The sequence below is a fragment of the Bos taurus genome, chromosome 3, assembly GCF_002263795.3.
Source record: "Bos taurus isolate L1 Dominette 01449 registration number 42190680 breed Hereford chromosome 3, ARS-UCD2.0, whole genome shotgun sequence".
Lineage (NCBI taxonomy): Eukaryota > Metazoa > Chordata > Mammalia > Artiodactyla > Bovidae > Bos > Bos taurus.
The window spans coordinates 51,060,588-51,074,487 of record NC_037330.1 but is presented as its reverse complement, the minus strand read 5'-3'; the positions used below and the strand labels follow the sequence as shown (position 1 = coordinate 51,074,487).

Here is a 13,900-nt window from a genome sequence, read left to right as displayed (position 1 = left end):
ACCTCATTAAGAAGATCCTATTTGTATAAAGACCTCAAGCTTGTTAAGTGAACAAGCCATATTGCTATTGGTGAAAATATATCAGACAGGGGAACAACAGGTAAAAATGCCCTGAGGCAGAAGAAGGCCAGGTATATTCACAGAATATTAAGGATGCTGGAGAAATGAGCAAGGCAACAATACAGAGAGATATGGTTAGAGAAGTAAAGGGCAGGGATTGGCTGTAGTATAGTTATATAATCCTTGGAACCATGGTCGTTCTTTGACTTTTACTCCAGGTGATATGGAGAGCAGTTTGTGGATTCTGAATAGAAAGTTGACATGATCTGACATATTTTGGCAGTATCACTCTGGCTGCTGACTTGAGAATTATAGTAAATGGTCAGAGGCAGGAAGACTATTTAGGATGCTCTTTCTGTAATCTGCTGCTGCTCCTGCTAAGTCGCTTCAGTCGTGTCCGACTCTGTGCAACCCCATAGACAGCAGCCCACCAGGCTCCGCCTGTAATCTAGGCATAGATTAATAAGTAATAAGTGGAAGTAATAAGAAGTGATCAGATTTAATTTTGAAAATAGAACCATCAGAATTTGATGACTAAAAAAAAAAAAAAAGAATTTGATGACTGATTTTTACATGGGATATGAAGAGAGTCAAAAATTTGGTCCTGAGCAACTGGATGGATTCTGAAGGACTGAGTAGCCATATACTTAGGTGGAGATACCTGCAAGAGAACCCAGTTTGGAGAGGAAATAAGGAGCTCAGTTTTGGTTATACTAAAATTTTGAGATGCCTGTTAGACATTCAAGTGGAAATGAAGGTAGATCACTAGTCCAAGTCTGGAATTCAACCTATTCTACCTATTCATCTGTCCTCCCTTGCCCCATAGTTCCTGGCACCACTCCCTTCTTATTAATATTTCCATTATTTTACTTTTTCTAGGATGTCATATACTTGGAATCATACAGTCTGTAGCCTTTTCAGACTGACTTTTTTCACTTAAATAATATGCATTTGAAATATCTCCATGTCTTCATGGCTTGATAGCTCATTTCTTTTTAGGGCTGAATGATATTCTAGGGTCTGAATGTACCACAGTTTGTTTATCCATTTACCTACTGAAAGATATCTTGGTTGCTTCCCAGTTTTCACAGTTATATAAATACAGCTGCTGTGGACATGTGTGTGCAGATTTTTGTGTAGACATTAAGTTTTCAATTCCTTTGGGTAAAGAGATACCAAGGAGTGTGATTGCTGGATTGTATAGTAGGAGTATGTTTAGTTTTCAAGAAATACCAGATTGTCATCCAGAGTTGCTGTGCCATTTTTTTCCCACCAGCATTAAATGAGAGTTCTTACTTGACATGCTTACCAGCATTTGATTTTGTTGATTATCAGGATTTTGGCAATTCTAAAAGTGTAGTGTATCTCATTGTTTTAATTTCCACCTCCCTGATGACATATGATGTAGAGCATCTTTTCATATGCTTATTTGCCATCTTTTTTTTTTTAATTTATTTTTAATTAGAGGGTAATTGCTTTACAATGTGTGTTGGTTTCTGCCGTATAACAGGAATCAGCCATAAGTAAACATATTTCCCCTTCCTCTTGTGCTTCCCACCCCCAACCCCCATGTATCTTCTTTATATATATATATAATTGTATTTAGTTAGCTGTTTTTGGCTGTGCTGAGTCTTATCATGGAGGGAGCACAGGCTCTAGTCACACGGGCTTCACTGGTTGCAGCACAAGGACTCAGTAGTTGTGGCTCTCGGGTTTGGAGCGCAGGCTTAGTAGTTGGGGCACATGGGCTTAGTTGCCCCACAGCATATGGAATCTTCTCGGACCAGGGATCAAACCTGTGTCCCCTGCGTTGGCAGCAGATTCTCATTTCATTGCGCCACCAGGGAAGTCCCTGTACAGGTTTGTTAATGAAGTGTCTCTTGAGGTCTTGGACCCATTTTTTAATTGGGCATTTTGTTTTCTCATTGTTAAGTTTTAAGATTTCTTTGATATTTTGGATAACAATCCTTTATCAGATATTTTTGGCTGCTTTTTATCAGCTTATATCATTTTTTTATTTAGAGTGATCCTTCTAAATGTTTTCTGAGAAATAAGATGACTACAGTGTACTTTATTGTCATCAACTGCTAAGTGATAGATTTTACTTCTGATTTTTTAAAACTTTTCTTGAATAAAGATACCTAGTCTTAAAATTTATCAAGTCAACTCTGACTTCTGAAAATTATGGATTATGACATTCCTTAATTGCCTGCTGGCAACCTAGCAAAAGCTGAATTAAAATCAGAAATTGCTTACCTTTTCAGTTTTAATAAAACATTTGATTAGGGAAAAACAAAAGATACAGTTAGGAGGCGTGTCTGTGTTCATGTGTTTTAATAAACCATTCAGTTTAGTTCCCCATATTGTTCCTATATCCCCATCTTGTCTAACAGTGGTATTGTTATAAATATATAAATGTGAGGCTAGAACACTTCCTTCTGAATATCAAGCCACATTATTATACTGTTGACTCTTTTCCATCAAATATAACGAGGATTAAAAAAGTGTCCTTTAACACATGATATCATAAAACTGAGTTTATCTAAAAATAGAAAGTTTATGTATTTAACTGTAACAATCTTTTGGTAAATTTTACCTGTCTTTCAGATTAACAAATAGAAATATTATACATAAACCTGCAGAGTGGACCTTAATTGCTTTGGTGTTGCTGTCAATGTAAGTACTCTTCCAGATTTTTAATTCTAAATACTAAATATGAAGAATTTGACTAGGGAAAAACAGTTAATTCATTAGTTTTCTAAACTTCTTTGGAAAATATACCTTTATTTTGCACCAATTTTCCTTATGATAGAATAACTTTCATGTAAAATGATACGCTGTATTTTGATAAACTGTTGTCGTTCTCTTTATATGTTTAACTATCTTTTCTTCTCAGGGCATTTTTTTTTCTCAAATATTATTTGTAATCACTTGAAAGAAAAAAACACCTCCATGTGGGATATACTCAGGCTAGTCCGTTAATTTCATTTTTAACAGTGCATTTATTTTATTAATGTTAAATGGCTTCATTATTTTACATCTATATTTTTACCAATATAGCTAATGCTATTTTATTTTTCATCACGGTTCTTATTATTAATATCATCAGAAAAGTTTTGTTTTCAAAATCAATGTAAAATCAAACAGATTTAAAGGAACTAAAGTAGATACTACACAAGCATATATAAAACATTTAATACTCGTTCACCTCTTAAGAAATCACTAGTGGTTTCTAAGGCTGTCTTTGAATAGAGTTAAAACCATCTCGTAAGTGTAGTGTTTTTCAGCTTGAATTGCAGAAGTCTTCTTTGGAAGACCATTCATTACTGCATTACTGTTATTACTTGATGCTTGTTAGTTCATTGAAGCCCATAGGACATTGAATGCTTACTGGACACTCACAGATCAAGAAGTGTTATGAGCCAACCTCATAGCATCTCCAGCCCTACATTTCTTTCTTTGATATTACTTCAGTCTGACATATTATTCTGGCTTCACTGTCCCAAGGAAGGCTGTGCTGGGAAGCATTAGAGTAGGCTTCACTGAGCCAGCATCTGTGTCACCCAACGAGATACAACTCACATGATTCATTAAATCAGAACACAGAAAATAACTTTACTTGAATGCCCTGACATAAATTTTTTATCAACCATAAGAACAAATCTTTTGTCATTTTTACTATTCAATGTTCCAGTTGAATTGGTAATTTGTGAAACAGATCTTATTAATTTTTTAGAAAGTTCTTTCCATTTTATGAAATTTGTAAATATTTTGCTCACTGGCAAAAAAAAAGTCAGTATCTCTCTGCTCACCCACCATATCCTATGCCTGCTAATAAACCCTCATAGATAACTGTTTAACTGTACTTCTGCAATTCATTACACTAAAGGGGAAGTAACTTTTTTGGTTGACAAGTCAGAGGCCCAAGGCTTAGAAGTAATCTCAGAATCTTGCTTTCTAAGCCAGTGACTGGAAGTATTATCTTAATGAGCAGCTGCTTACTGAGGATGCACGTTAGATCCTACTTCTTTTTGTATCAAACTCTTGCCAGATCTTCTCCAAAATGTATAACAAGGAACAAAAAATAGTATGGAAAATGAAATTTAAAGCTACCATCGAAACTGTGTATGATTATTTCATATAAAAGTAATTTTATTTTAATAGAAGCACCCATGTTGCCCAGAACACTAAAAGCTTTGCTAGTTCTTTTATGTATTAATACTATTTGCCTTCTCTCACTTTGGATTTAGTGTAGGGATTTCAAGGGTCGCTGACCCATGAAAATAGTAATTTAATTGAAGAAACAAAACTGCACATCTTAAGGTGTATTGCATATTTCACAGTATGCAGTCTAGCCTAAGGTTGTAGCAGTGAACACTTTGCTTTTGTCATTCACCTGGAATTCTCTTTCATTATTCCCTAAGCCCTACAGTTAGTTAGATACACCCATCTTTCTCTAGTCTTTGGTACTTTTGAGCCCTTGACAACTAAAAACCTTTCCAGTTAGGGCCCTTTTGGCTTCTTTTAAAATCTTTAGTCACTTGTAGACACAAAGTTAGCTGGTACTTCTTTGTTTTTGCCTTTCAAATCTTGTTTTCGCCTTTCAAATCTCGTTTTCTGATAATTTTCTCATAACTTTTGCTATAGGCCCTCTTGAACATTCTTTATCTTCCCTAACTGAATCTCCTTAGTTTTTCGTCATTTGTTCTCTTAAGACTTCAGTCCCCATACTGTTTTATTTCTTACTTCCTCATTTCTCAGCAAATTCCCTTTAGCTTTTCGTATTTCTGCCCCCTAGGGAATCTATGGCTCAGTTGATAGCCCTTTTCCTTCTTAGCCTGTCCTTTCGTCATCATTTTACAGTAAATATTACCATATGAGATGGGAGTAAAATGAAAATACACAGCCATCATATTAAAACCCATCCACTGGCTTCTGTAAAGTGTAATTATACTTTAATATATATTTGCACTCTTCTTTCCTCCCACTTCTGGTTCCCACTTTTTTTATACATACAGTTTTATTTACTTTTGGCTGTGCTGGTATTTGTTGCAGCAGGCTTTTCTCTAGTTGTGGCAGACGGGCTGCTCTCTAGTTGCAGTGTGTAGGCTTTTCATTGCGGTGGCTTCTCTTGTTGCCAAGTACAGGCTTAGTAGTTGTGACACTCGGGCTTAGTTGCTCTGTGGCACATGGGATCTTCCTGGATCAGGAATCGGACCCACGTCTCCTGCATTGGCAGGCGGATTGTATACCACTGAATCACCAGGGAAGCCCCACAGTTACTTTTTTGGGAAGACATTTATTGTCATTGGGGAAAGAAAAAGCAGATGTGAGGGCTAGCATTAGATAAACAACCTTAAATCCAGGGAAAATATGGAGACTTCACACATTCCAAGAGGCATGTACATATAAAAAGAAAGAAGGTAAACACATATTTGTAAAATAGTAACTCATCATTCAGTCTTTTATTGCCACTAAGATTGAGCATAGGCATACATGGGATTTACCTTTTATTCATTTAATTATCCTATGATTCAGAAAATCTTTGCATCTACTCTCAAATTGCCAATGGAATTTTTAAAGTCATTGTAGACATTTCTGAAATTCATATTAAGTGGACTTCTTAGAAGTCTTAATAGCTAGGAAGAAGGTCCCGAATGGTAGTTGTAGACACTGAAGATGAATACAGTAAGATAATATGTTTAGTATTATTATAACAACGGTACTATTCTTTGTGAATATTGCAAATTTTTGTTTTTTTAGCATTAGTTTAATGCATGAAAGCTGTTTTCAAAATTCCTCATGAGAAGCACTTAGAAAAGGATACCTATACACATGTATAGTAAAATAAATGGCTCAAATCTAACTCTTGTTAGAAGGGAAAATCAACATTTTAAGCAAAACATGATAGTCCAAACAAGAAAGCTGGGTCCTAAATTTTCACATCTATTTTCTTAAGAATAAATAAGGTGTGTCTGTAGCAAACCATCTTTTCCTGGTAACTTCCCTTGAACTTTCACAAACATTAACATTTTAAAAATTTGAACCACAATATGTACTTTATCAGTGTGCACTGATGGGAACTTTATACCCATATAATCTCAAAGAAGTTGATGAAATCAAATTGATATTCTTGATCAATTGGTACTCTGTTCATTTAGATTTCTCACTAATTCCATAGTGAGAAATGGAATGGCCAGTATGACTGCAACATTTATTGATACTTATACTATGTATTCAAACCTAAACCGTTACCAAAAGCACACTGAAAAACCTTTTAAAGCTTAAGCTGCTGCTGCTGCTATGTCGTTTCAGTCGTGTCCGACTCAGTGCGACCCCATAGACAGCAGCCAACCAGGTTCCCCCGTCCCTGGGATTCTCCAGGCAAGAACACTGGAGCAGTATACATTTATTTAACAATGAAGGAATTAATGTGCCTTTGCTACTCACATTTTTATTTAATAAATGTTATAATTAACAAAGATAAATTCACAAGAACTCCTTACACATAGAAGAACTTACAGTGATGATGAACACTAATATTTTTTTTAAATAACTGATTAGAATTGCAATAAAATAACCTAGTAGTTGGTGGTGTTGCTTAAGCTCTTAGCTGTAATAACTTTGTTGAATTTTATTAGTACTTTATGATTACAGATTATATGTTGAATAATATGAAGTTGAATCTGATTTTCTCACATCAGTATGCTCTAGTAAAGATATTAGGCTCTTTCCACAGTCCTGATGCATGATTTTCATAAAAACGTATGTAAGTATATAGTCTCCTGTAAATGTTTTAGTACCTAAATGTGCTATTGTGTAAAACTTGTTAATGTATTTGTATATTTCAGTGTTGTTTATACATCAGATTAGAAAGCACAATAAGTGAAGTCGCTCAGTCACGTCAGACTCTTTGCGACCCCATGGACTGTAGCCTGCCAGGCTCCTCCATCCATGGGATTTTCCAGGCAAGAATTCTGGAGTGGGTTGCCATTTCCTTCTCCAGGGTATCTTCCCAACCCAGGGATCAAACCCGGGTCTCCCACACTGCAGGCAGACTCTTTACTGTCTGAGCCGGCACAATAAATTACACTAAAGTGTGCTTGTTTTCTGATGCCTTCTCATAGTGTAACATATATTGGTTTTTCTATTCCTCATATTCTCATCTGTCCTCAGTATAGGGAAACAGAAACTGAAGAATCACTGTTTATCATGGTCATGGTTTTCAGAGTAGTTTCTTTGAGAAGATTTTGACTGGTATTTTGAGATTTTATAGCTGTAGGACACACCCCCTCAGCTCAGTCCTTTTCCTCCTCCCTCTCTTCCCTTTGGTCTTAGTCTTCCCAGTCTTCTTTGACCTCAGTCATTATACTTGAACCTGTAACATGCAAATGTTAGGAAAGCTGAGAAATCTAGAGAACAGTCCAGACCAAGTCTGGCAGCCAAAAAGAAACAGTATAGGAGGCTATGAAGAAACAAATTGATTGGCTTGAGTTCCTTTATGTGCAGCACTTGTGCCAGAAGTGGGAATCAGTTTCTTCAATAACTTCTTGTATCTAAAATGTCATTTTTTCACCAGAGTTTAATGTGGAACCTTTGTAGAAAGACCACTGCTTATGTAATGTGATGATCTATAGCTAACTGTAGCACAGGAGTCAAATGTCTCTTAGTAGATAGCTAGAGAAAGGTGTTATTGTGTTCCATGGGAATGATTTGGTTATCTAATGAAGGAAGAAGTAAGTAAATACTTAGTTACGTTGTACTGCTTAGAAAGAATGGAGGGTAGAAAGTGACTTGTGGTAGTCTAACATGGATATATGCTATTCCTAGTTTTATGCCCTTGATGTTCTCTAATGGAAAGCTTTCAAGATCATCTCCAAAAATGTCTGCTTTCATTTTATTTATCTGAACTGTCTGTTTCCAGTGAACTGTGGCCCACTTCCTAGACACAGACCACGCAATAGTTTATTCCCCCTAAAAGCTTTGAGTATTCCCGTCGTTCTGGGAGTAGCATGTAAGTCCTGGGAAATGGTATTTAAATAAGCTCAACTTGACCATGATCACTAAACAAAAGCCTTCACTGGATGTGGGCAGCCACTTTAGGTAACCATCATACAGATAGACACTCAGGAGAGCCACTTCCCTAGGGTACTAGGCATGAACAGAAAGATGTGACTACAGCTTTTTGCTTCAGCAGATTGTTTTTTATAGTGCGCCCATCACTAATTTCCTTAGAGAAATTTGTGAGCACACCATGAAAAATGAAGATACAGTGCCTTAGAAATTTATTGGTTCTCAGAAGTATTCGAAAGCCTTTCTCAATATTCCCAATATATTTTTCAGTATTTGAGACCATAATAGCAGATCACTGAAATAATTTTGTTTCCTTATAATTACAGATTTTATATTTAATTGAATTTTATTGAGATATAATTCATGTAACAAAATACACTATTTTAAAATGTACAGTTCACTGGTTTTTAGTATACTCACTGTTTTGTGAGTGTGAGTATACAGCAGTGTGGTGTGAGTATACAGCAACTGTCACCACTGTCTCATTCCAGAACACTTCATCATCCCCAAAATTATCTTCATATGCATTACCTTAGTCCCAGTTTTCCCTTCCTCCATCCCCTGGCAATCACTAGTCTACTTTCTGTCTCTCTGGATTTACCTATTCTGAACATTTCATATGGATGGAATCGTATAATATGTGGCTTTTGTGTCTGGTGTCTCTCACTTAATGTATTCTGGGTTTACTTCATGTTGCAGCGTGTAACAGCACTCCATTCCTTTTTATGGCTGAGTAATATTCCATTGTATGGATATACCACATTTTATTTATCCGTTTATCAGTTAATGGACATCTGGGTTATTTCCATTCTTTGGTTCTTAGGAACATTTGTGTGTAAGTTTTTGTAAGAACATGAGTTTTCGATTCTCTTAGTGGAATTAGTGGGTCATGTGATAACTCTTTATTTATCTGAGGAACTGCCAAACTGTATTCCACAATAAGTGCACTGTTTTAAATTTCTGTGGGCACTTTGTGAAGACGCTATAGATTGAACCGCCTCATACCCAGCAGCCCCACCAGGCTTATGTTTGTAGTTTTCCAAACTTTAAATATGCTTGTTCTGATTAAATTTAGACCTTCGTGGACCTGTAACATCAATTTTTTTTTTTTTTGTAACATCAATTTTTTATGTTCTAGGAATTTCTACTACATACGCAAAATGAGCCCCCTCACACACCCATCATTGTGAAGTTTAAGTAAAGCCACCAGGGAAGTTCTAAAGTACCTGTTTACTGAGTATTAAATAATAATTAGATTATTCCTAAGCCCCCTATATGTATGGCTGACTTATAAGAAAAATATAATATTTTTTCATTGAAGTAACTTTATCCTCAGCCACCAGGCTGTGTGGGAACCCAGATATTTTCTAAAGGAAAAATAGTACTTCTTTAAATTTTTAACAAAAGCCTACTTTCTTCACTAATTTTTTTTTCCCCTCAGAAGTTCTCAAATTTTGGGCAATTTTATAATGTTGGTTTTTTAATCCATAAGTAGCTAAGAGTCCCCAACCTTGGGCCAGAATACATACTAAAGTCCCCAAGGGTCTTCAGCAAAAAGATGTCTCCGCAGCCTCCCCTTCCCAAGCAGCACAGTAACAGCAGTGGGGACAGCTGGTAGCAGGCAGCACCTGGCCCTTACCAGTCACCTCGACTTGAGAAGTCAGTCTCCCTCCCTACTTGCTCTTGACATCTTCACAGCCTGACTGAGTGCACTGAGAGCATAGCCAGGGGAGGCCAGGAAGCATGAGGCTTAATTAAGGGCACTGTTAGCCCTAGCCTCAGAGTTCTGTACCGTAAGAGTGTGATAATCATTGTGGACACTGCTGGTTGGTTCCATTTCTGTCTTAGAGTACTGAAAAAGTTGTAGCCACTATTCTTAGATAATTGTTTCATAGCAGTAATTATGAAGAAAAGTTTTTCTAACACATCTCCAAAGCTGCTCTATAGAGCTGTCACAAACAGGATTTAGATATAAAGTTTAAACTCACAATAGCCCAGCCCTTTAAGCAAACCAACGTGTAATATTATCACTACTAGGTGAGCTACAAAGAACTTGTTTCTTTTGAATTAGAAATATCAATGGAAAGCATCCCTGCTTCCTTATTAATAGGTAATCCCAAAGCATTAAATGCAAACATTATCAGGACATAAACCATCTGTTAGAAGAAAAACATTTTATTTTATTTGGCTATCATGGTCTTTTATAACAAAGTTTTTATCTCAGTTTTCCAGATAGTAGTTCTGAAATAGAAAGTTCATAATAATATACTTCTTCATGGTATGCTCTTCTTTCAGAAGTCCTTAACAGTAATAACCTCACATGCCTTTTGGTTTTGCAAATTGTGAGACTTTAGATTTGTGCCTTGGATAAAATGAAATTTATGTAAATTATTATTAAGTATTATATTTTTGTAAATGTAATTCCCTTACCCCAAAGACCACCTTTAACTGTGCAAGGGTTCTTAAGAACCCTAAGTTCAGTCTCATTCTGGATTATATCTTAATTTTTACCTTGCATTAGCAGTTCAGCCTTGCACAAGTTTCTTAACTTCATTGTGCATTTTTTTGGTCTTGTTAGTAATAAGAGGGGGACTAAATCCTGGTTAAATTAACTTGGCAGTGTGAATTCAACTATGACATCTCATAAATAAGAAACTATTTTAATGCAGTATGTCAAAGGCTACTGAAGGAGACAATGAAGATGATTATTTGAGCATAGGAAACAATGTAACTGTGCTGATAGTCATGGAGACACTGTCCAGGTGTTACTGCTTTGTTTGGTATCTTAGTCCTTAAGCTTGGCAAGAAATACATTAATACTGCTAGCCATTCCTTCTGTGGAAAGAGTACAGAGTGCTCATTTAAGTAAATGGGATGAATACCCCTAAGATTCCTTTAGTCTCTTTCTGCTGTAGACCTTGCTGATGACATATTGCTCTCCACATCAGAGATGAGGAAGCTGCTCTGGATGCTAAAGGGAACAGTGAAGTGAGTTAGTACCTCAGCATTATACCAAAGGCGGTGAAGAGCAAAGTAGAATGTGTGGTGAAGAGCAAAGTAGAATGTGTAAGTTGATTTTTTAAATTTCAAAATGTTTCCGATTCTTTGTTCAGATCACATTTACGGACATTTTTTAAAGTAGTTCTAGAATAATGCCTCCCCCCCTCCCCTTCATTGATGAAAAGATCCCAACCATTCATTGATAGAACTTCTTTGAACTAGGTATGGTAATCTGTGTTTCATCTCAGATAGTACCATCTGATTGTTAGCTAAAGGACTGATAAGCTACCTTGCCTGTTGCCCTGATTTTTAGTCTAAAGAGTTTGTTAGGACTTTTTTTTCATGTTTTTAATATCGTGCCATAAAAACCAGCATAAGAGCCCATATTATACCAGGAAGGATGAGACTCACACTTTGCTACAGCATCAGAACTGTGAATCTGTGTAGAGGCTGGCATCTACACAATAATGGAAATGTTTTCAAATATTAGAAATATGACTTTAAATTGTTTATCGAGCAGCTGGGGAATACAGAGATTAAACAAAGACAAAGACCCTGCCCTCCAAGACTGCTGAGGAAAGGGAGAGAACTGTATGTTCACAGGTAACGACAGGCAAGAAAGAAACACAGACTCGTGGGACTTCAAAGCAGCAAAATAGCTCTACTAGGAAGATCAAAAAAGATTTCACAGAAGTGGGATTTTTGATGGGCCCCAAAAAGAGAAAGGGTTTCAAGAAATAGAAATGAAAGGTTGAGAGCATTCTAGGAAGTACCTGTATAATGAAAAAAGCAGAGAAGAGATGTAGTGACGAGTAAAGATAGCTGGAACTGGAAAGAGTAGTTGGAAAGTTAGGTGTATAGTAGAGATAGAGCCTTTAATGGCAAGGAAACTTATTTTAGTGGACAGTGAAAGTCACTGAAGTTTTGAGCAGAGTACCCTCCTGAAGCCAGTGCTTTAGGGAGATCAGTCTTACTGGAGTCCCATCTGTCCTGTCTTCCACCTCACACCAGTCCCTCCACGGCCTCCACTTGCTGTCATTGTGGCCCTGTGTGGCTCAGCCTCAGCTTACACCACCCTGCCTTGTTCTCCTCGTTCCTGCCACTCCAGCCCTTCTCATCGTCTTTCCTCTCGCCACAGGACCCATGTGGTTCCCTTTATCCAGAATGTTCTTTCCACTCCTATTCCTTTGGTTAATTCCCCCTCATCTCTCAGAACTTGAGGAAGTGTTCCTTCCTCAAAAAAACGTTTCCTGGACTTCGCTGAGTAGATCAAAACACTTTATAATAGGCCACAACACCATGTACTTATCTTTCCTAGCATTTGCCCTGTTTTCAGTTTTATATTGAACTGTATGATTCAATATACTTGATATTACTTGATTAATATCTGTCTCACTCAAATTGAAGATTTTAGAACTTCCCTGGCAGTCCAGTATTAAGACTCCCCACTTCCAATTGCAGGGGATGTGTGAGTTAGATCCCTGGTCAGGGAACTGATATCCTACATGCACAGCCAAAAAAAAAAAAAAACTTGAAGATTTTAGGGGCAGGTTCTATCTGTGATTTTATGCACCATTATATGCCCTGCACTTTAGCATCACAGATTTAAAATAAATACCTAACGGTGAATAAAAGAATTAATTATTAGGAAGCAATCATTTCTGACTTTTGGTTGACTCTTTTCTTCCTGCCTCCCAAGTTGCTTCCCTTCTGCCTACAACTGCTTATTCATTTTTTAAAGTTTAAAAAACAGAAAAGAAAAAAATACCTATCCGTCCTCCACAACCTTGCTGAGCTTCCCAGACTATCATCCTTTCACTTGCCAAATGTCTTGAAGAAGCTAGTCTGCTGTCAGTGATTCCAGTGCTTTTCATTGATCCCTTGCATTCTGGTTCTTGCCCACAGCATTTATGAAATTGATTTTCTCAAGTCCTCCACTAGTAACAGCCTAGTTAACCAAAGAACACTTAGTCAGTGAAATAAAATGATCACAATGAAAATGAAATGAGAGACATTACAGCTCCAGATACAAAGTTTAGCAATGGAGATAAAGGGGGGACAAACATGATTTCACAAAATTAAGACAGATAACGGGGAAAAATACTGGTTCTTTTAGAGAAGAGAGTATGAGGAACTAACTGAAGTAGTTACTAGATTTGATTTAACCTGTTCTCCAAGCACTGAGCCTATTCCTATTCAGGCATATTTAAGGTGGTGGTTATTGTCCAGTTGTTAAGTCATGTCCGACTTTTTGCAACCCCATGGACTGCAGCATGGCAGGTTTCCCTGTCCTTCACTATCTCCTGGAGTTTGCTCAAACTCATGTCCACTGAGTTGGTGATACTATCCAAACATCCCATCCTCTGTTGCCCCCTTCTCCTCCTACCTTTAATCTTCCCCTGCATCAGGGTCTTTTCCAGTGAGTTGGCTTTTCTCAGGTGGCCAAAGTATTGGATCCTCAGCATCAGTCCTTCCAGTGAATATTCAGTATTGATTTCCTTCAGGATTGACTGGTTTGATTTTCTTGCGGTCCAAGGGACTCTTAAACTCTTCTCCAGCACCAGAATGCAAAAGCATCAGTTCTTTGGCACTCAGCCTTCTCTATGGTCCAACTCTCACATCCATACATGACTACTGGAAAAAACATAGCTTTGACTATACAGACCTTTATTAACAAAATGATATCTCTGCTTTTTAATATACTGTCTAGGTTTGTGCAAAATGAAGCAGGGCAAAGACTAACAGAATTATGCCAAGAGAACACACT

At 37.0% G+C, this 13,900-nt stretch overlaps 1 protein-coding gene across 13 annotated transcripts in view; it reads left to right on the top strand.

Moving 5' to 3' along the window:
* RPAP2 (RNA polymerase II associated protein 2) overlaps positions 1-13,900 on the top strand; it is a 127,508-nt gene that overhangs the window by 47,716 nt on the left and 65,892 nt on the right. For 11 of the 13 annotated variants that reach the window (XR_003033839.2, XM_005204296.5, XM_005204294.5 and 8 more), the window contains 1 exon segment: positions 2,668-2,736. Coding sequence is in view for 10 of the 13 variants with exons in the window: in XM_005204296.5 (XP_005204353.2) it covers positions 2,668-2,736 (69 nt within the window). In the remaining 3 variants the exon portion in view is untranslated. 13 annotated transcript variants of the gene reach the window in all.